General features: G+C 45.4%; 1 protein-coding gene across 9 annotated transcripts in view; it reads left to right on the top strand.

Annotated features, from left to right (window-relative positions):
* Positions 1-24,301, top strand: part of Hel89B (histone acetyltransferase 1) — a 913,881-nt gene that overhangs the window by 519,376 nt on the left and 370,204 nt on the right. For 8 of the 9 annotated variants that reach the window (XR_012888773.1, XR_012888774.1, XM_037419311.2 and 5 more), the window contains one exon: positions 12,705-12,821. The exons of the other annotated variant lie outside the window; for it this stretch is intronic. Coding sequence is in view for 6 of the 8 variants with exons in the window: in XM_037419311.2 (XP_037275208.2) it covers positions 12,705-12,821 (117 nt within the window). In the remaining 2 variants the exon portion in view is untranslated. The remainder of the gene's footprint in view (positions 1-12,704; positions 12,822-24,301) is intronic. 9 annotated transcript variants of the gene reach the window in all.

Here is a 24,301-nt window from a genome sequence, read left to right as displayed (position 1 = left end):
AGCTGTAACTAAGTGCATTCCGCAAACATCTGGACCGGGCAGAAAACGACGAGTGCGCTGGTGGAACAGTGAGTGCCAAAATGCTCGAAAACATCAAAACAAAGCATGGAGACTGCTTGGAGACTCACTGACTGCTCAAAATCTTGTCAATCTTGACAGAATCCAACTGGCTTCTTTTTAAATCAGAGATGCAACGCCTAATACGCCTTTATACTCCTACTAAAACGATATCGGAACTCCCGAGTTCTCCATGGTTTAATTCATCCCTTAAACGCTTAAACAATAAGAAAAAGCGATTATTCCGGGCAGCTAAAAATTCTAACACGAATCAAGCCTGGCAAAAATATTACACCGCTGAAAACGATTACAGATCCTCAGCCGCCCACGCTAAACAAAGTTTCTTCTCTGTCACATTACCCTCTATGCTACGCACTGATCCAAAGCGCTTCTGGAAAACGATTAATCCCAGTGCATCTAACTCTGTTTCCCTGTGCGATAGCTCTGAACTCCCTATTCCGGACCGTGAAGTACCAGATATATTAAACAGCGCATTTAGCGCTGTTTTTACACGTGAACCCCTGAATGACCTTCCTACTGTCTCTTCTTGTGATAACCCCCTCATGCCGAGTATTATGTTTTAACCACAAGGCATAGTGAAAGTAATTGACTCGCTGAAAAATTCATCATGTGTTGGTATTGATGGTATCAATGCTAAAGTGCTAAAAAACACCAAACGCATGAGCAGCTTGTTTCTCTCACTCATTTTTCAACAGTCTCTGAACACAGGATCGGTTCCCTATGACTGGCGCATCGGCAAGGTCATACCAGTATTTAAAAAGGGAAATCGTTTGAGTCTCAATAATTACCGACCTATTTCAATTACCAGTGTCTGCTCTAAATTCATGGAACATGTATTGTATTCGCACATTGCCAAATTCTTGCATTCCGTTAATTTCTTCAATCCTAATCAGCATGGTTTCCATAAAGATCATTCCTGTGACACTCAGCTTTCCATGTTTCTTCATGACGTACATTCATACCTAGACCGCAACATTCCAACTGATGCAATCTTTATTGATTTTGAAAAAGCATTTGATAAAGTTCCACACAATCGCCTACTGCTAAAATTGTCTCGCCTTAATCTGGACCCATTTGTGTTGAACTGGATAAGCGCATTTCTAAATGACCGCCAGCAATTTGTCCACGCCAATTCACATACATCATCACTCACGCACTTGCTCTCCGGTGTTCCACAAGGAACCGTTCTGGGGCCACTTCTTTTTCTCATATATATAAATGATCTCCCCGCAAATCTTACGTCGAACGTCCGTCTTTTCGCAGACGACTCCGTCATTTATCGCTCTATAAGTAGCACCTGTGACATATCCGCACTACAAGAAGACTTATTTCGCGTACAGGTTTGGTGCAATAACTGGCTGATGTCGTTAAATGTCCAAAAGACTGTGCACGTTTCTTTCCACTGCCGCCACAATTTTGTGCAGCCTAAGTATACTATTAACAATATTGCTATTGATTCTGCCGACTCGGTCAAATACTTAGGTGTCCATATATCCCACGACTTAAACTGGTCTTGTCACATTAACCACATAACGAACTCAGCTAATCGTGCTCTTGGCTACCTGCGCCATAATCTTGGCCTAACCCCTCCCTCAATAAAATTACTTGCATACGAAACTTTCGTGCGGCCCAAATTAAAATATGCAAACGCTATCTTCGATCCTTACCAAACTTATTTGATCAACACCCTGGAATCTGTCCAAAATCGCGCCGCTCGATTTGTTTTGTCTGATTACTCTCATTATTCAAGTGTTTCAGCGTTAAAAGCAAACCTTAACCTTCCTTCACTTCAATCTCGCCGCAAAATAGCTCGACTGTGTCTTTACCACAAATTCTTCCACTCGCAACAACTTAGAAATCAGTACATCCTACTAGCCCACCGTATTTCCCGTACTAGCCACGCCAACGCAGTCTATCCGGAACGTGCCCATACTAATACATTCCAACAATCATTTTTCATACGCACATCCCGAGTCTGGAATGACCTACCTGCTGAAGTTGCTACCATCATGAACCAATCTCGTTTCAAGCACGCCATTGTAGTGCCCCCATAATTAATGTACCCATTCTGTTGCTGTCGCTACGATATTGTAACCCTCCTTTCTAGTATTGTGCCGCACCCCTTATATAGAAGTGCCGCCATAACATACATAGTCTGTTGCCGTTACCATGTTGTTACCCTTCTTTCAAGTGCCGTGTCATGCCCACCCCTCATGTAATGTCCCTATGGGACCTTTGAGGAATCAATAAATAAATTTTAAAAACATCAAGTCCCCGGCCAGGAGAAGCCATCTACAGGCGAGGTGGGAGAGCTAGCAGAGGTTTTTATTGGGAACCAATACATATACACATGAAGCAAGAGTCTGAAGAATGGTCAGTAAGGTAGTAGGACGAGAACCAAATCCTCTTCCTCTAGTAAGCACACAAGGCAATGGTTTGAAAGACCAAGCGAACTCTCTTGGTGCACACTTCGAACAGGTCTCCAGCTCGTACCATTACAGTCCAACGTTCCAACGGTACAAAGCAAGAACAGAAAAACAGAAAATATAACGCAAATCCACAAACAATGAGGCATACAATGAAACTTTTGTTTAAGCTGAGTTACAAGCATCATTAAACTGCTGTAACACAGCCGCCCCGGGCTCTGACCGTATAATATACGAAATGCTCAAACGTCTGCCTCCTAAAACCCAAATAGCTCTCCTTTCTTTGTATAATGCCGTTTGGTTTTTCGGTGAGATTCCTTTCACCTAGAAAGAAGCAGTCATTATTCCGATTTTTAAACAGGGCAAGGACCCATGTTCAGCATCAAGCTACAGGCCCATAGCATTGATGAGTTGCCTATGCAAGGTTTTTGAAAAAATGCTGAACAAACGATTGAGGCATTTCCTTGAGACAAATAGCCTGCTTGACCCTTACCAGTGCGGGTTCCGAGAGGCTAAGTCCTCTACTGACCACCTTGACCGTATCGAGGCACAAATTCGTGATGCTTTCATTCATAAACAATTCTTTCTTTCAGTGTTCCTCAATATGGAGAAGGCCTACGACACTACGTGGCTCTTTGGCATACTTCGATTCCTGTCACACCTAGGTGTGCAGGGCAGAATGTTGAAAACAATCGAAAGCTACCTGTCTAATCGGACATTCCGTGTTGGAGTGGGCACAGTGTTGTCCCGTACATTTGTTCAAGAAACAGGAGTACCGCAAGGAGGGGTATTGAGTTATACACTTTTTATAGTCAAAATGAACTCTTTGCGCCTTGTTATCCCACAAAGTATGTCGTACTGTACGTATGTTGAGAATGTACAAGTCGGTTTCAACTCCTGTAATCTCTCAGTGTGTGAACGTCAGGTTCAATTACGTTTGAACAAGGTCTCTCAATGGGCAGATGAGAATGGTTTTAAACTTAACCCTCAATAGAGTAGCTGCATCTTGTTCTGCCGAAAGAGGGGCATTCATCCTGATCCCAAGATTGACCTGCATGGTCAGCGTCTGTCCATGAAGACACAGCATAAGTTTCTGGGCCTAATATTAGACACAAAACTAACCTTCATCCTATACATCAAGTATTTAAAAAACAGGTGTTAAAAACCATGAATATTTTGAAAGTGTTATCAAGAACTACGTTGGGCAGTGACAGGAAATGTCTGATTAATTTATATAAAAGCCTTCTACGCACGCGCCTAGATTATGGTGCTATAATCTATCAGTCAGCGACACCATCAGCCTTAAAGATTCTCGACCCTGTCCACCATCTAGGCATCCGCCTCTTTACGGGTACTTTTCGAACTAGCCCCGTAGAGAGTCTGTCGTAGAATCAAATGAATTGTCGCTCCACCTGCGGAGATGTTACCTGTCTTTTACATACTATTTCAAGGTTAATGCTGATGAGGAACATCCCACTCACTTCACAATTAATGATCTGTCCAACTGTACCTTTTTCAATAACCGTCCTTCGCTAAGACAGCCCCTCACTTCGTGTCAGGAGGCTCGCTGAGGAAACAGCTGTGCCACTTTTAGAACGTTTGATGGCTCCAGCAGTATATCTGCCACCATGGAAGTGGCAAGTTATAGACTGCGATCTATCTTTCATTGAAGTCACTAAACATGCACTTTCGGTACATATCCGCACGCACTTCCTCGACCTCCAACACAAGTACACTTGCCCAGAATTTTTCCCAGTAGCTTCGAAGTCTCACACTGGTGTGTCCTCTGCAGCTGTTGGCCCATCTTTCTCCAACTCCGGTATTCTGCACTTCGAAACAAGCATCTTCGCAGCAGAGGCTCACGCGGTATCTGTGGCTGTCAAGCGTATTAAGAACCTGCAACTACAACTCGCGGTAATATACACAGATTCGCTGAGTGTAGTGATGGCTCTGAAAACTCTGCAAAAACATAAAAATCCTGTCCTTGTGTTCGTGTACTCTCTGTTATGCACGATCTACGCTCTTAAACGACATGTCGTTGTCTGCTGGGTGCCGGGGCACCGCTAAATTGCTGGAAATGTGTTGGCAGATCAGCTGGCCACATCTTCTCAAGACAACACTGGTGCCAAAACATCTGTAGCTGTCCCTGCACTTGATCTGAAACCTTTTCTTCGACGGGAGCTCAGGGCGTGCTGTCAGCGCCTATGGAATTTATTTATTTATTTATTTATTCATTTTACCTGCAGCGCCAACAAGGCATTACAGCAGGGGGGTATATGCAAATACATGAATACGATTCATCATATGGGAAAAAAAAAGAAAAGGAAAAAGAGAACTGACATGAGAATAAGTGGTACAAATCTGCACAATAGCGCGTCAAATGTACAAGCAGTGCCACAATGAAAAATTTACATTTACATGTGCAGGAATAGGCACACTGAAAACAAACATGTTGTCAAACCGAGAATTGGAAATTCGCCAACAGTATCTAGATCACGCTACACGCAAGTCACTTACGGGACTACAGATAACACACACACACTCGACACATTCATACCTTTTGTCTGGTGGCGATGCACCATTGTGTGAGAGATGTGGAGAACCGCTCACGGTTCTCCACATCCTCATCCAGTGCAGTGATTTAGATTCTCTCAGAAAAAAGCACTTTTTATATCTCTACCGACAACAGATACCCTTGCACCCATCAATGATTATCGGTAGAGACCCCCTTTTTCCTCATAAATCATTGCTGGCATTTTTAACATATGTATGCACTTTTAATGTCATATATCCAGGCGCTTCGTAGCACGATATCTGAAGAAAGGTCGCTGTCGCGGTGGCTACATCTCCGTCATTGTCTCACTATCACGACGTTTTGTCATTTAGTATTTTTGCACATATTTCACGTCAACGTCATGGTTTTATTGCTATGTTTTTACCCGCGTTAGCGTGAGGAATTTTAAGGCCCTTTTACAGCCACCTATCATGATCATTGTTCGCATCACTTGTCGACTGACCTGGCACTCTTTGGCCATCAAATGGCCCTTGCGCCATAAAACACCACACATCATCAAAGCTGCAATACCAACCAGCCCAAGTACCCACTGTTTTGTGGAAGATATTAGTTGAAACTAGTACAGGGTCACAATCATAGGTCAGCAAACTCACTTATGAGTCAACTAACTCAGATTGAGCCATGAGTCTGAGTAAGTCTAGGCGAGTCCAAGTGAGTGTGTTGAAGGAAAATTCTAGAGTCTGAGTGAGCCCAGTTGAAGAAAACGCTGTTCAGTGCGAGTGACCCTGAAGTGCAAAATATATTTCTTGAGTGAGTCTGAGTGAGCTGCATCTTTTATTGCTGGCCTATGGTTTTAACTGTCATATTTACTCAAATGCACTTTTTTATAGGCCTTTTTTTATTGGCGTTATAGGCCACCAGACAGAAACTTTGATGGCCTCTTTTGTTTCTATGAGATGCTTTTACATTTTTCATTAGATAATGCGTATTTTTTTTGTATCGGGAGGGGACTTTAATATTGATATGCTATGCAACTCTACACCACAAGAAACTATGAATGCAATTATTGCATCAAACGGCTTTAAAAATGCCATTAGTTCTCTGACCAGGATTACAGAAAACAGTGCAACTTTACTAGACATGTTCATTACGAATGCCCACGATAATAACATTCTTGCAGGAGTTTTGTCTGAGGATATTAGTAGCGACCATCTTCCTATCATCCTCTTTATTGAAAAAAGCACCTTACAAGAACGTAAGAAGCAGACGGTAACTATTCAAGGTATCCCTGAATCTAGCCTAACAGCTTTTAGAAACGAACTGCTTGGTAGTAGCCTTACTGAGATCCTTTCGATGAAAAATGGGAACCAAGCTTACAATACATTCTTAGACAAAATCTTTTATATTTATATACGTCACTTTCCCGTAAAACAAGTTCGTTTGAACAAGAGAACCCGTAAGCCATGGATGACCCCGGACTTGCTCAACAAAATTAAGCATAAAAAGGAACTTTATCACAAATTTCATGTGAAAGCATATGAAGTATACAGAAATAGATTAAATAAGAAAATCAGTAAGTGCAGATTGCACTACATACATACCGAATTAGAAACCAGTGCAGATAAGATTCACGTCTTATGGACGAAGCTGAACTTATTTTTGAACCGTGGTACGACACGGGCAAGTGTGCAGAATCTGACTATAGATGGGCGCAGCGTATAAGGAGCTGAACGTGCAAATATATTCGTTCACCACTTAGTCAATTATACATATAATGAAATGTCTTGTGATTTTATTCAATTTCTACCAGATGCAAATTCATCCTTCATATTTTTTGAGCCTGTAGTGGATGAAGATGTTTATTCCGTTTTCTCGAAACTTCGAAATACTTCATCTTGTGATGTAGAAATACTTCATCTTGTGATGTTGATGGTATGCAGATTAGACCCATTAAATATGCACTAAATATTCTTGTTCCTTATGTCACTCTCTGTTTGTTATTCATTCTCTGTTTTTCAAGTGCAACGTTTCCCAAAAGGATGCAGATAGCAGAAGTCAGTGTTTTGTTTAAAAAAGGCGGCAAAAGTGATATTCAAAACTACAGACCCAAGTCTATTCTTCCGGTGTTTTCGAAAGGGTTAGAAAAGTTTATGCACCGTCAACTGTACCAATTCTTAGAAAAACACAACGTGATTTCCCCAACTCAGTTTGGTTTCAGGAAACATCGATCTACGGAAATGGCATTATTAGAACAAAAAGAGTTCCTAATATTTGAACTTGAAAACAAACGTGCTGTTCTCGGTATGTTTGTTGATTTTAGTAAAGCCTTCGACAACATTCAGCATTCCACGTTGTTTGAAAAGTTGCAATGCTATGGAATTGGTGGTCTTTCACTAGACCTAATAAAGAGTTACCTTAAATATCGCAAACAGGCGGTTGAAATAGATAGAAAATTCTCAGAGCTGGAGCCTATTACTAAGGGAAGTACCTCAGGGAAGCATTCTTGGACCCCTTCTTTTTATAGCCTATATAAATTATATAACTCGTATTTATCCAGATGCTAAATACATGTTATATGCTGAAAATGTTAGCATGTTTGTTTCAGCTGAAAATAGTATCGCGCTTGAGGAAAAAATGAGCCAGTTTCTTGTGAAACTAAAGCTCTGGTCATGCTGTAATAATTTAAACATAAACACTAGTAAAACAAAGGCGGTACTATTCCGTCTTAAAAATAAGCCCGCTAATGAAAACATACGTCTCAAGTATGGCGATACCTATAATGAGCTAGTAAATAGTAAAAAAGTTCTTGGAGCTACATTTTCGAGCAATATGCTTTGGAGTGAACACATTGACAGTGTGCTGAGTCAGTTATCTCGCGTAGTGGGTATGGTGTACAGTGGCAAAACTGTTCTACCATACAAGGTAAAACTCTTACTTTATAAATCACTTTTCTATTCACATCTTACCTAATGTTTCTTCATACGGAGAACTACAACTTACACGAACCTGTAAAAACTGTACCTGATGCAAAAGAAATATATTAGATTCATTTTTAACTTGCCGTATGATGCTCACACAAGCGAATTGTTTTAACGTGCTGGAATACTACCCGTACATCGTCTCTACAATCTTAAGTTAGCTTTGGCAATCGGGCGTGAATTGAAAGAAAGTCGACATTTTTTGTATGACTTATGAAAATTGCAGCCACATATTGCATTGTTTCAAACACCAAATAAAGAAACATGGAAAATAAAAACTTTGGGAACAAGCTACTCTACAAATAACTTATCCTACATTGTTCCTACGTTATTTAATAAATATGTGAAAGCTGGCATAGATTTTTTACACTGTACACAGTTTCAATTGAGCGATATATATCTGTTTAGTTTTTAAGATTTCTTTGCAGTTGCTGTATTATCATGGTTGCTATTTTTATTTTTGGAATTTGGACTTGATTTTTATATCTTTATTATTTATTTGTTTATCTGTTTGGTGTTGTTATTGTTGTTGACTTCACATTGCTGATTGTTTGCCACTGCTGTTGTGCTAAAAGGTGGCTATGGGCCGTTGTCAAGCTGCCTTTTTTGGAGAGCAGCTTTTACCTGCAGCTGTCCTTCATAAAACTATTGATGAAAAATAAACACTATTATTATTAATATTAGTATATTATTATTATTATTATTATTATTATTATTATTATTATTATTATTATTATTATTATTTCTCAAAAAATTCTAGCGAAGTTGGGGGTGCGTTTGTTATGCGGAGAAAATTTTATTAAAACTTTTTCGGTATGAACGAAAAAATGCTGTAAAGCAAAAAAAAAAAGTTAGTTTGCTCAGCTTTTTTGTTGCACTTCAGTCATCTTGGGAAAGCTGTTCCCACACTGCTTGTGCACACCATAAAAGCATTTCATGGCTATCGTTTCTCCCAATCGTTTATCCGCAACATTGATATCTACTGTGATCTCGAGGGGCGCCCAGAAGTGTGCGCTACGACGCATTTTGCCAACTTCGCGGCAACCTCGCACGACGACCGCGCCACCGCCGTTGACATTGTAGCAAGTTACCAACATTGCAGCAAGTTACCCCCGAAGCATCAAAACAAACCGTCAGTAAGAAGATTAACAACAAAATACAAATAAGGTCACTGCCTTGCTTCTACATGAGAAGTTCTTTTACGTGCGGAGAACAAGCGAAGTAAGAATCGAGGGTGCTATCATGTTGCGAAAATAGTCACGATGTTTTCTGGGGGTCAAGAGATTTGCTGATTTTCCAGAAGCCTGTGACGGGATAGCAACGAATGACTCTTCATGACAGCACATCCTGTCATCGTCGCTCGAAAATCGCGTGCACCTGGTTGGGCCTAGAAGTTTTGTATTTGCAAGAATAGACCGCCAGATGGCGCCGGTGGTTTTGTGACCATCTCTCGCTGTGTGCTTGTGAGCTGTGATGTCTCTACACTTGCACCGTTTGTGAACCCCGCTGTGGCAAATAAATATTTTAAAAAGACCAGCTATGTGCCGGGCACAGATAGAGAAACTATACGGCACGCGGCAACAGGTGAAGGGGTGGGGATGGAGCGAGCCGAAGTGGCTGAGGGAGGTCAGCACAGTAATAAAAAACAGAAGAGATCCAACGGGCAAGGAAACACCAGGTGTCGGTTAGCGGGACTGCAGCAGATGTAGGGGGTGCATTTATTATGCGTGTGCGTTCATTACGCTTGTAAATACGGTATTCAATTGCTATCACTTTAAGTGCTACCTCTAGCTCTCATTGCGGGCATCTGAGGACTTTGTCAGACTCTGAGCGTCAGAGCCTGAAAAAATAAAACAATGAAGCATCAACATGCATGTGATCGTCGTAGAAAAAAGAAAGAGAGAAGAAAAGTATGTGGGTGCAGTTCCGTTCTTGCGACGTTGTTAGTCATTCTCAATGCATGGTGCGCAGAATACAGGAGTAGTATATAATAATTATTATTTTTTCGTTGAAAGGTAATATAAAAGGTGTACAGTTTAGGTGGGGATGCAAATCAATAGTAAATACAGCAATTCAGGTTGCATCAGATACAATGCAATCAACATCCCAAATAGTAAAGTCAATAAATAGAGGTCAATCTAACCCAATCCAATTCAGATCCTAAGTGGCCTGGGCTGTAGCCAATATAGTGAACTAGAATATACTCGAGTGGTGGAACCGGCCGGGCCCAGGCGTCCTTATTTTTATACAGATGCCACGAGATTGTGTCACTTCTACATTTCCTAGCAGCTTTGACTATGTTGTTGGACGACTGTAGGTTCCTTCAAACTTTCAGCTGCGGTTAATTTTAACTCGTGTGTTTGCACTCTGCCAAACAGCCAACTTGTTGATTCTCTTGCTCGAAGGTATCATTTTGGCCAGATGTACATATTTTTTTATATTTGCCACACGTGCTCAGAACATTCTGAGCATATGCGGTACGTTTATGTACGCATTCTATGAAATCGCCTTAGTTTTTTCTTCTACTCGTGGGTCTGTTTCCAGCGCATGGAGTTTTCTAAGCAGACTTAATGGTCATGGAATTTGCTTTAAATCATCATGGAAAACCTGGAAAAGTCAGGGAATTTCGCAAAAGTAAATTGGTAGGCCCTTTGATAACACACTTGTTGTGATACTTTCTTTGCCGATACAGTTGCCAGCATCTGATCATTCATCCATCACGATGTCAGCATGCAGACCATGGCTCAAAGCTCTTTGTTATCCACAGCCTCTGCAATGTTTGAATTTTGTGATGTTGCACGCACATGGAGTGGGCAAAATGTCATGTTAGAACTTCGTGAATGCTGCATCTGCTGTGGACAGAACTGTGATGGCTAACAACATGATCATGAGGAGCACTGCACATTTCTGAAGACACATGCACAACGTGTGTGCACACAGTCAGAACAAAACTACGCAGCTGCTGCAGAGGAATAACTACACAGTTCTGAAGACATGTGGCAAAAGCGAAGCTATAGCTTGTTGCAGCCACTGCAAACAAAAATACAGTTTCTATTGACTGGATTATAAATGGAACCTATCCACCAAGTGAAAATGGAAAACAAAACAAATAGACAGTATTTTCACTAAAACTTTGTTCACCAAGTACCCAGTCATGACCTTGCCTTTGTAAAGACCTGTGGCCAGCATGACGTGACGTGTGGTAAATGCTAGTAGGCAATGCTAGTAGGCAAATGCTAGTAGGCATTAAGTGTTCTGGCTTTCCTGTCATTACCGTATGGTTTGTACTGATTGTGCAGTAGTGTGGACTGTGCCACCTCGTTTCAGTCATTTCCAATGCGGTCATTGCTTTTTTGCATCCCATACTTACAGTGCCGCGCACTGTGTATGTTGTAAGGATCTTGCGAATTCACCAGGTTGCACCATTATAATGAAATATTGGTTATACTAAATAATTAAGTGAATTATAGTCTGGCAATAGATGTAGGGTTAGTAATATCCCTTCATAACAAATTTTCTGTTGTAACGAACATATTTTCATATAAGATTCTAGTTTGTTATAATAAGGTTTGAGTGTATGACTAAATTGACTAGATTTTGAGGTCATTAAACGCTACGTATGCTTGCTGAGATCACAATATGTAGCTGAATTATGAAAACGTTGTACCTGATGAAGACTAAATGAACAAGATTTTACTCTGCTTATAAAAGAACGAAATACACAAGGAAATATCAAGTGGTGCAAGTGACATGCACCTATATGCATAGTTGTATGGTTGTGTTTTGCTTATTCAACTTCTGTTTACTTGATTTTTGGCTCTTAGGCATGGTGTTTTTTATATTTTTATGCTTGGCCGTACAATTAGTTTTCACGTCATAGTTTGAACTTCACCGCTCGGCATGAATGTGCCCAACTCCTCAGGAACGTACATAATGCTGCTACTCATTCATGTGAAACAACTGCCTTTAGAGCTGCAGTACGAAGGCAAGCAAGGATTTCACAGGAAAAGGGAGGACAGCAAGCAAAGAACCATGAAAATGGAGGCATCGTTTGTGTCACAGCACCCACATTTGCAATGTGAAATCAGTTGATTAGGTTCAAACATTTCAGAATGTTCAAAGGTGCAGTCAAAAAGCATTGAACCGACTTGGTTGGATATGTGCCTTTAGGAAACAGGACAATTCAGGTCCCATCGGCAGTGACATTCACCTAAAGAGGCTGCCTGTGGGCCTTATGTGCGCACATCAGTGGGAGGCAGGGAGTAGCACAGTGTCTCTTGTGCCTGCAGGATACATATGTGAATGTGTACATCAGATTTAAAACATAACTTCTGTTTCTTGACTGTCTAACTGCATTGATGATATTAGTGATCCATAAATTGTTCAAGTAACTAAGCAGTTCATCACTGGGGCTGCCAGGAAATCTTGAACCAAAGATCATTCTATACAGCCCAGCCCCTGATCTAATTGTTCATGTGCATAAGCCACAGTTGCTTTTAAATAGGTTGGCATGCCTCTGTATACTTCTTAACAAAGCCAAAAAAGTTGAAGGCAAGCTATAAATTCTGAAAGGGGCCCTGGCATATTGGTAGCAAGGACAGTGCAAAAGAAAATCTCAAACAATGTGCAAACCTAGTATTGCAAGAGGAAGGATTTCTCAACGCTAGGGCCCCATGTGTTTAACAGACACCTTCCCTCCTTCTCCAGTCTGCTGAAAGGGCACCGGTGCGGCGCTCTGGGTCGGTGTCGGGTGGTCGCAAGGGATCCCTGCAGGCTTCACAGTCGGTTGAGAGCGTCGATGACTACAATGGTGCTGATGATGAGGTTTGTTTTCTGTTGGCAATGCGCTTGGAGTGTTCGCTGTGTGCATGAAAATGGATGCTCCGTCTTTCCGATATGAGTGTCAACGGCAGCAAGGCTGCGTCTTTTTTGTGTATAAGGGCCATGCCTGGTTCCTTACAAGCAGCTTTCTTTAAAATTTTTTTTAGGTGGAGTCATAATATAGACATACCACCGATCTCGTGGGCATGTGTTCGGGAGGTTAGAATCAGTAACTCGAAACAGCAAACACTATTTTGGAGGGGTGTAACATCTGCGTCAATTGTGCCAATTTTATGAGATTCTTCATTTTTCGTCGAGCTGTGCCAAAACCATGAACTTTGGAGAAATTGCTTCACGCTGTGTCAAAATGCTCGACCAGCCTCAAAATTTTCTTAGTTGCACTAATTTCAACAAAATATGTAGACCACATTGGCCACCTGTTGTTATGATATAAGCTGTGTTCAGCGTATTGATCACTAGTGATTTATTTGATTCAGCTGGTGATATTGTTGATGTAATATAATTGAATGAATGTACATGATGTTTTGGTTTGGTTCGGCCGCATGTGCTGTGTTGATTCGTTCTGAGAGCTTGCTTCATTTCTAGAGCCCACGGCACTTAACCCCTAAGTTGTGTCCTTAAAAGCAAGGAGGGTTGCTTTTGTGCTTCAGCCAAAAATCGACACGAAGTGGACAAACTGGTACAGCCGAACATTCTGAAGCCGGTTGATCATGCTCATTGGTAAACCCCCGTTGTTACGCCACTGACAGCAAATGGAGACGTCCGCATCCGTAAAGACTACAATTGCACAATCAACGAAGTCTTGTAGCAGCACTCATGCCAGTGATCAGCCACCTGCTGCCATCTCTCTCGGATGGAACTGTTTTTGCGAAACTCAACTTGGCACAAGCTTGTCAACAGCTGCCTGTGACTGATGAATCTGCAAATGCACCGACCGTTTTGACTCATCGGGGTGGTTTTCATGTTCGCCAACTACAATTGGGTGTCAGTGTCGCGCCTGGCACTTTCCAGAGCTTAATGGAGAACCTGCTGCGGGGACTACCAGGTGTCATTTTATATTTGATGTTGTCCTCATCTCTGGATCCTGGCATTAGGAATTGCTTAGCCGCCTTCGAGAGGTCCTTCGGCAGTTTTGCGATGCACAGCCTTAAGGTCAAGAAACAAAATATCTCCTATGAGTGACTCAAGAGGAGTTTTGGGGTTTCCGAGTAGATGCTGAAGGTATCTGTGTTGAAGGTATACACAGGCTAAGACACAATTGAAAAAACAAACAGCAGGAAAAACAAGAGACCAGATGAAGAATTATACATACAGACTGCTGACTTACAACAAAAACTTTATTCTTCAAACCATGCATATATACCTATGCAGTGGATTAAAAAAGAGAAACAAAAGTGATAGTCGAAGAAAAATCATAAAATCATTCTCATAGCTCATGCAATCAACAAGATAAAAAGACAACTTCCTTTCCTGAGAGCCCCGCCGCGACGGTCTAGTGGCTAAGGTACTCGGCTGCTGACCCGCAGGTCGCAGGTTCGAATCCCGGCTGCGGCAGCTGCATTTCTGATGGAGGCGGAAATGTTGTAGGCCTGTGTGCTCAGGTTTAGGTGCACGATGAAGAACCCGAGGTGGTCAAAATTTCCGGAGCCCTCCACTACAGCGTCTCTCATAATCAAATGGTGGTTTTGGGACGTTAAACCCCACATATCATTCAATCCTTTCCTGAGAGGGCAAACAAGGGCCTACTCACACATGGATCCCCCTGTTTAGCAATCTCAAGGCCTCCAGTATTTCACGGGTAAGCTGGCCCTGATGACGCTTGATAACCGCTCATGACTTAAAATCAGGAGTACACTCACAATCTCGGCAATGCATGCCCAGGTGCCCAAACACCGTAGAGGAAACACTGTAAGCAAGTTCCTTGAGACGTTCATTCAGACATCGCCTAGTTTGTTCTATGTACAGTTTACCACAAGAAAATGGTATAGAATACACGTCATGAATGCACAGAATGAACTTATTCTGATGCTTAGTTTGACAGGTGGTGGTCTCTCTAGCTCCTGTGTTGTGCTAACCAGTCTCCCTAGCTCCTGGGTTGTGCTTACCAGCCGGAGAAGCTGGCTAGCATGTGTAGGGCCATCAACCCAGGAGCTAGGGGGACCACCACCTGCCGAAGAATAAATTTTTTGTTGTAAGTCAGCGCTCTGTATGGGCACTTCTTCGTCTGGTGTCTTGTTTTTCGCGCTGTTTGTTTCTTCAACTATGTCGTACCAACTCGCCCAAGCAACCGCTTTAGCTAAGACACAAGCCACCCTTGATGCACTGCTGCCTTTGAACAAGCCAAGCTGCAGACCATCCTGGGTCTTCTCAGTTTTTGTGATGAATTCCTGCCTGTCTACACAAGACCACCACTGCAGAACCCTTGCACCGGTTATTAGATAAGAAGGTGCCCTGGGTGTGGAAAACCCCACAATAGGTAGCGTTCAATGATGTGAAAAAACTGCTAACGTCACTCGGGTGCTAACACATTTCGAGGAGAAGCTCATCATCCTTCCCTGTGATGGCTCTCCACATGGAATAGGAGCAGTGTTGAGCCAACAATTTTCAAACGGTAAAGAAGCACTTATCGCATTTTATTCATGTACTTTATCTTCTGCGGAACAGAATTATGCCCAGAAAGAAAAATTGGCCCCCTATCTGCATGTAATCTGCAAGTGTCGTTGAAAGATGATAGTCTTGCGTGCAGAGAGACTGAACAAAACATTTATTTGATGTTCTGCGGAAGAAAATCGGTAAATGGTATTCCGGAGGCACTGTGTTAGAGTGTTTCGAGCGTGCAGCAGAGGCGAACGAGCGCATCAAGTCACGTCACACGGGAGACATGAGTGCCATCTGGCAGTTCTTTTTGGAAAACAAAGCGTGGGGCCCTGAGGCGGGTATGCGCGCTCGTCTCAGAGGTGATAAGGTGTAGAACGCAAGGCCACGGGTAGGTGCCACCACCGTCTCGTCTTAGCAAAGCGTTGGAAACACTCCCCATTCCGTGCAAGCGTTGCATGGTCAGCGCATCGTGATAAGCGCTACGTTCCTTAAAATTACCTATGTATGCCTTTTCTAGTAAAAGACGAACATGCAGAATATATATGTGTTGTTATGGTGCCTCAGTTATGTACAATAATTGCTTTTAAATTGACAATTGTACACATATGAACACTGATTTTTGAGCAACATTGGTGGGCGCTGCGGTTGGGGTCGGCCATTCGGGGTATCGGCTGGGGCTGTTTAAAATACCCGGTTTGCGGTAACGGTGGACAAACAGACAAATGTACAGACAGACAGACCAAAGTTTTTTGCGTGAAAGGTCGCTAAAAGGAGGCACTTTTCGTGGTTGCCGGAATAAAGAAGTTTCATGACTATGCGCTTGGCTACCCTTTCTAGATGTACAAAGACTATAAGCCACTACTTGGGCTGTTCACGTCGGACAGGAAAACTCGACAGAGATGCTTCCACCACGAATGCTGCAATGGTCCATCTTTCTAAGCGGAAGCCACGTCGATGGTCTCAGCCGACTTCCCCTAATGCACCAGCGCTAAGACGACCTTTCTGCATCAGAGGTAGTGATGCTCCCAGAATTTCCTGTCTATAAAGATGATGTGGCTCAATACTCTGCTAAGGCTGGTGTTCTCTTCCGTGTCCTTCACTGGGTCTGGAGAGGGTGGCCAATGTGTGCTCCAAGTTCCCAATTCACATTGTTTGTGCCCAGGTAACGTGCATGGTCTGCCCATAAGGGATGCTTACTGTGGGGTGATCGTGTGGTGATTCCTAAGATGTTGCGTGTCTATGTCCTTAAAGCCTTGCACACTGGTCATCCTGTTATCGTCAGGATGACGGTGCTTGCTCGCAGCTATGTGTGGTGGGCGCAAATGAATGCAGCCATTTAAGACTGGATCTGGCAGTACTTTCTCTGCCAGGAAACATGGGTAGGGATGCCCCGGGCACTGGTTCAGTCTTGGGAGATGACCCGAACTCCATAGTCGCTCCTGCACACAGGCTTTGCTGGCCCCTTCCTAGGACAGACCGTCTTGATTGTGGTGGATTGTTATGCCAAATGGCTTGAGGTCATACCAATGCCGTCAATGACATCAAGTGTTGTAATCAGTGCCTTCCAAAAGTTGTTCGCAACACGTGGCATACAGATACAGGGGTATCAGACTAGCCCAAATTTTTATTCACAGAATTTCGTGGGTTAAAGCCCGAAACATGTGCAGCGTTTTTCTGGCATTTTGTCGGCGCCGCTTCCCTTGGCGTCATCGCGTCCACCCCGCCAGAGAGGGTGGCATACCATATGAGGAGCGGCCCGTGTGCTCAGATTTGGGTGCACGTTAAAGAACCCCAGGTTGTCAAAATTTTCGGAGCCCTCCACTACGGCGTCTCTCATAATCAAATAGTGATTTTGGGACGTTAAACCCCACAAATCAATCAATCAATCAATCAATCAACCATATGAGGAGCGCCAAGGCCAGCGTCAGCTCAGCGTCGCCGACTGTGTCGAAGAGAATGAACCCGAGACATCGCAAAGCAGTGTGCAGTGTCCGTCAATGCAGCAACAAGAAATGTTCCTGAAAATAGGTTTAATGTCTTATATGCAGGTCTGAGCTGAGAAAAACAAATCACAGTACCACCAAAAAGTTTTTTCTGTGTTTTACTCCTAGCGCCAGCTGCTGGGGACAGGAAGAATCAGAAACTCGCAATACACGGCCCCAAAGCTTGGCAGTTGTATATCTTTGAGGCCACGTATTCAGCCAATACACTCAGGCCTGCTAACCCTACCGATGGACTTGAGTATGGCGTTCGAAAAGGATTCCAAGAAATCCCGACCGCTTTCTGTTGAAGCTTCTGAGGAGCAAGCTAAGTCAAATACAAGCATCGGTTGAGAACTTTCGGGTCACGCAGAGCACGGCGACAACTTAACAGATCTGAGGCAGGCGGCAGCCATTTTGACAGCAGGAACAATGCTGTTACGTGGCAGAAGTCACTGGCAGCCGTGCGCTGATTGGTTCTCCAATTATCGACTCGCTTTCAGCGTTGGGGCCGGCGCTGCAGATATCTGAATCGTTCAGAAAGGGACGTTTCGACCACCGTCACCGGCAGTGTCGACACTGAGTGATGCCGGCGTATGAAACACCAAGAAAACACTGCATATGTTTCGGGCTTTCTGTCTCTTTATTTCCCAGAATAAAACGAAAACATTACATTCTGGATGGTCTCTTAAGCTAAAAGCTTAGCAGCCGCCAACCTCATTCAACATGTAAAGTTGCCACCATTCCGTCTATCTACGAATGGGCAGCCCAAGAGGCACCATCTCAAATAATCAAAGGGAGCTGGGTTGGGCCCCTGGCAGATATCACTCTTCAGCACACGGGACGCTCTCCGTCAGAATTATTGATGGGTCGTGCTAGACTAGCTGCACCCAAGCGAGCCCCTGAAAGGTGCCCCTGAAGCTCTGCCTGCACCATTCCAGCCAGAGAACCCTCTCTTTGCACAGAACTACACCCAGGGCCTGCCCTATGTCTCCAGAGCAACTGGCCTGATCTCATATGAAGTTCTTTCGGACGGCCACATGTATCGCGGACACGAGGACCAGCATGTTGTCGGAGTAGTTCACTAATTACGGCAGAAGAGACTGACCCAGAAGGAGAGCCTGAAGTCTGGCCCCGTGTCACGCTCCTCCTTGTGGCGAAATGAGTAGTAGCGAGACAGAAAACAACAGTCAGCTCAAGGAGCAACCAACAGCCATGCTGCCCTCGGACAATGTAGCTACACCTCAGCCAGCACTGCCTGAGGAGATTATAAAACCGCCAGGCACACGCCACTCGCAGCATTCCCGAAAAACACCCCAACATCTTCGGGACTTCGTGCTCGCTTTGGCTGACTGTTGAAGTTAGATGCACTTTCTAGAAGTACATGCTGTTGGGTTAGTCGGTTCGTGTTCAATTAGAATCCACAGATGCGGTTATTTTGCAAAAAGAAATAACGAGTAAAAGGTTAAACGAGGGCAGAACCCTTCCTTCGTTATATCTTTGCACGAAATACAGTCAAAGTTCATTGTAACGAAGTTGAAAGGGAAGTTGTGATTACTTCATTATGTCCATTAGTTTGTTATAGCCAATATCCATTTATACCGACAATTCGCCTGCAATAGAGAATGTACTGACCTCCGAATATCACAGCAGACTGCCAGGCAGAGAGAAAAGGCTGTCGAAAACAAAAAACTAGCAAAACAATAAAGAACAATGCACTTTATTTCCGCCGAATTCGGCACACCAGCTAGTAGATCACTTTCAAGAAAGATAGTCCTTAATAGGCTTTGCCGATTCTTCCTCACATGGATGACTGCTCCTTCAGCTGCAGCAGCTATTTCGAGTCTGTCCTCGTTGTCATTGTAAGCACCGAAATATCCAGCGCTTGCGCGAGTGTCAATACGTCAAGTTCGCCAACAATAGGCTCTGGGTTGTCGACACATTCGTCACTGTCATCATGCACCCCCGTCACCGCGGACACAATTTCCACATATGACAATGTAGTGTTGTGCGTTTACACCAGATGGCCTTCTGAGTCATTGGACTCACAACAGATGGCGCCACTGCGCTCGTGTGTATATAAACGATACTCGCTGATTAAACTGGGTTATTGTCATGGATCGTACAGTGGTGTAGCGTGGTTACTTTCACGTGTCGCCGTGCCGGCTACAGGACATTCTGGCGACGAGGGTGGCTTCCACGGGCATTTTGCCACCTCCTTCTTTTCTGGCCACCCCCGGCACGCCCGATGTGCCATGGGCCCGATGGTTACGACTGTTTGAAAGGTTTCTGCTGGCGTCCGGAGTGAACGAGCTACTGCACCCCGTCGCCGAGCCCTCCTGCTGCACTGTCTTGGGACGGAAGGACAGCGCATTTTTGACGCGCTTCCACCTAGTAAGACGCAAACCAAGGCAGAGGCAACGAGTGCTGCACCCGGTGTCACGGCAACGCCAGATGCCGCCGCTGGAATTATCGGAACCACTGCACCTACTGGAACGCAAGACATGACCACGCAAGCGCTACGCCCACCCGACGAGTACGATGTAGCCGTTGAGATGCTTTCGAAGCATTTCGCCGCCCCTTGCAACGTCCGCCTTCAACGCCATCGATTCCGGGAGCGTCGTCTACTGCAGGGTGAGCCCATCACTGATTTCGCCGTAGGGCTTCGGGAGTTAGCAGCTCTTTGCAATTTCGCCACTCAAGCGGACGAAAACCTGTGTGAACAGTTCGTAGCAGGCGTCACGTGCCCGCGGCTACGAGAGCGATTGCTGCTGGAGGGCGATAACCTTACGTTCGATCATGCTGTCGAGGTAGCACGGCTTCGTGAGCAAACCCAGCGTGAATCCAAAGCCTTCGCCAATCCTGTGCAGCGCATTCAGCAGCAGTTGCGAGACAGCTCAGCCAGGCACGATCGACGAGATAACGGCGATAATGGCACACGCCTCCCGGGTCGTCGCCACTTCAGCTGCTCACGCGCTTACAGCGCACCTTCACCTGATATGAATGCCGCCGCCGCTGCTGTCCCCGGGCCTAGAAATGTAAATGCCTGCGGAAACTACGGCGCAGCACGGTGTTCGCCTACGGAATGTCCCACGCGCGGTCGCACATGTTTTGCCTGCGGACGCCGCGGCCATTTTAAGAGAGCATGTCGCAGCTACCGTCGCAGCCAAGAAGGGTATTCTGCAGAGGTTCAGAAAATCGTTCCGGAAGAGGATGCTACCAGTGTCTTAGCATCTTGGCGGTCCGTACTGATAAGAGCACAGGCGTCTACGTGGATGTCAATGTCGCGTCAGTTACCGCGACGACACGGGTGCATACCATGAACTTTTTGGGGGACACAGGCTCGGCCGTGTCTATTATGGGTGAGCACCAATTCCAAGGCTTGTTCGCAAACACAGTACAACTGACAAGTTCCCATCTTACATTGCTGGATTTTTCGCGCAGGAAGATTCCCGTTCTCGGGTCATTTCACGCCATAGTCACATACAAAGGGAAGGAAGCCATTGTAACTTTTCATGTTACGCCATGTGGTACATCTCTCCTTGGCCTGGATGCTGTTCAAGCCCTTGGCCTTCGCACCATGGGAGAGGGATTGAGCTGCCTGCAAATGTCCACGCAGGAATGCCGAGGGCTTCCAGCAATGAGTTCAGGCCTTCCCCAAAGCCCCAGGCATGAAAAACCCCTTGGCCCTCCCAAGTTTTGAATGCCGCCAACACTGTGGACCAAGTTTGGCCACTTGTTTTTGCCTGGCCTGGGACTTGTAAGATGTGTGCAACACAAAGTTAAGATGAAAACTTCCATCGCGCCAGTCGCACAGAAGCTGAGACCCCTACCATTTTCAGTCCGCCAGCCGGTCTTTGATGAGATTGAGAAGCTACTTGCTGCTGATGTCATTGAGAGAGTCAATGCTTCCGAGTGAGTATCTCCTATTGTAGCAGCCCGCAAAGCAGATGGTAGCATTCGACTGTGTGCCGATCTCCGGGAACCCAACAAAGCTATAGTAGCAGACAACTTCCCTTTGCCTCATATGGAGGAGCTGCTTCATGCCCTCAATGGAGCCCGCTGCTTCTTCAAGGTGGACCTGGCATCAGCCTACTACCAGGTTGTGCTGCACCCAGACAGCAAGGACCTAACTTCATTTATAACTCACGATGGCCTCTTTAGATTCAAGAGGGTCTGCTTCTGGTTGGCATCGGCACCAGCTGCGTTTCAGCAGATCATGACAAAAATTCTTGGAGGTTGCAAAGGGGTCTTATGCTACTTGGATGACATAATCATTTTTGGCAAGACGGAGAGCGAACACAGGCAAAACCTGGAGCAAGTGCTGGAACGAATAGCAGAAGCTGGGCTCAAGCTCAACGAAAAATGCGTCTTCAACACGTCGGAGCTGTCGTTCTTAGGACCTCGCGTCAGCGCAGAGGGTATAGCATTGCTCCAGACCAAGATTGATGGAATCATCAATGCTCCTGCGCCTAGAGATGCAGCCACGCTACGCTTCTTTTTGGGGCTAGTTGAATACTATTCCGAATTCGTGCCGCGACTGGCAGAGCAAGTAGAGCCAATGCGTCGCCTACTTCGCAAAGACGTGCACTTCGACTGGGATGACGCTGCGAAAGAGAGCTTCGCGGGAGTAAAAAGACTTCTTGCATCCCACAAGGTCCTCCGAATGTTTGACCCGACGCTACTTGTCATTGTCGCAACAGATGCCTCTACGTACGGTCTCGGTGCCGTACTGCAGCAAGTGGAGGAGTCCCATGTGCGTACTGTGGCATTTGCTTCGCGGACATTAACAGAGACAGAACGAAAATACTCGGCCAGAGAGCGCGAGGCCCTTGCCTGTCGGTGGGCCTGCGAGAAGTGGCACGTTTACCTCTGGGGCAGATCATTTACTCTACTGACGGATCACCAGGCTTTGGTGGCACTGCTCTCATCCCGTAGCACAGGACAGCAGCCACTTTGTATTGCAAGGTGGATCGCACGACTGCTGCGCTACAACTTCAAAATACAGTACCACAGCAGAGTCCACAACCAGGTAGCAGATGCCTTGTCCAGACTGCCCGTGCCAGACACAGAAGGGGGCTTCCATGTTGATGAAAAGGTTGTGTCCTTGGTTACATCGTCTGTACATCGGGAGAATCTTCAGGTTGCTACCGCGGAGGATGACATACTACGGCAGGTAATGCAATTTATCCAGTCATCATGGCCAACAAGGAAAAGACTTGCCGCAGAACTGACTCCGTACTACGAAATACAAGACGAGCTCTCGGTAGTAGATGGGTTGCTTCTGCGCACAGAACGCGTTGTAGTGCCTGCCAAGCTAAGGCATACATTCATCCAGTTAGCTCATGAGTCACACCCGGGAATTGTGAAGACTAAGCAGCGCATCAGGGAGAAGTACTGGTGGCCTTGCCTTGACAAGCATGTGGAGGCCGCCGTCCGGAGTTGCAGCGCCTGTCAAGCCTCGGACAAGAGTGTCAAGAACTGGCAAGCCCCACTACAGCCTGTCCCGCTTCCTGACAGGCCTTGGGACAAAATATCAATAGACATCATGGGCCCCTTTGAACGTGCACCAGCCGACTGTCGATTTGTCATCGTGGTAGTGGACTACTTCTCCAGATGGCCAGAGATTGCGTTCTGCAGTGACATCACTTCTCGCACGGTGATCAACTTTCTGCTTGCTGTCTTTGCGCGAGAGGGTTACCCGACTAAACTAGTCTCAGATCACGGCCGACAGTTTACGTCGAGTGAATTCGAGTGCTTCCTTGCAGACAGGGGCATCAAGCATTTCGTCTCGGCAGTTTACCACCCTCAAGCCAATGGCTTAGTGGAAAGATTCAACAGGGTCTTGAAATCGTATATACAACTAGCTCTCCTAGAGCAGCGACCAAACAAGACCACAGTTATAGAGTACCTGGGTATTTACCGAGCCACACCCCACAGCGCCACTGGCATCTCTCCAGCAGTGTTGCTTCATGGCCGCCACATGAGGACATCATTAGATGTTGTTGGCCAGCCATCAGCGGATTTCGACACCCATCCCGCCCGTGAACTGCGTAGACTTCGGCGTCGTGTCTGCGAATACCAACAAAGAAATAAGGCGTATGCAGACAAGCGAAGAGCAGCCCGGGAGCCCAAATTTAAAGTGCGGGCCTACGTGCGGGTGAAACGCCCTGTACCTGGAATAAAAGGCACCCCTAGTTTTGGGGCTCCACTCAAAATACGGAGGCGGGGAGGACGATGGTCATTCCACTTGGAGAACGGCCGTACCTGGAATGCCTCCCAACTGTCGGCTGTACCCCATGAAGCTGTTCACGAAGAAACGGGGGCAAGACAAGAACCGCTGTGGGCGGACATGGAGACAGAGGCGTCGGCAGCAAACGCCACAGCACGAAAACCGTCCTCGAAGGCAAAGAGCCACACGACCCAAAATATCCCAATACAGGAAGCTGCACAGTCTCCGGGGGGGTCAGCACTGCCTCCTCATACGCCAAGCCCACCACGGCCTCCACCAACGGGGAACACGACCGCAGGACTGGGTGCTGATCGTGCCAACGAACCAGAGGTCGTCCATCAGCCAGAAGAGCAGCCGCTGCCCCTCCATCGCTCTACACGGGAGCGAAGACCACCAGAGAGACTCGGGGACTATGTGCAGTGGCTTGTTTACAGTGGAGACTTACTATAGTTTTCTGTCACGGGTAGTGACTGTTTCTTTTCTATGCACATAATCTGTGTTCTATTATCAAGGGAGGGGGTAGATGTAGTGTTGTGCGTTTACACCAGTGGCCTTCTGAGTCATTGGACTCACAATAGATGGCGCCACTGCGCTCGTGTGTATATAAATGATACTCGCTGATTAAACTGGGTTATTGTCATGGATCGTACAGT

The sequence above is a fragment of the Rhipicephalus microplus genome, unplaced genomic scaffold (genome assembly GCF_043290135.1).
Source record: "Rhipicephalus microplus isolate Deutch F79 unplaced genomic scaffold, USDA_Rmic scaffold_16, whole genome shotgun sequence".
Taxonomy (NCBI): Eukaryota; Metazoa; Arthropoda; class Arachnida; order Ixodida; family Ixodidae; genus Rhipicephalus; species Rhipicephalus microplus.
The sequence above is the reverse complement of the archived record's forward strand: the minus strand, read 5'-3'. Positions and strand labels throughout refer to the sequence as shown.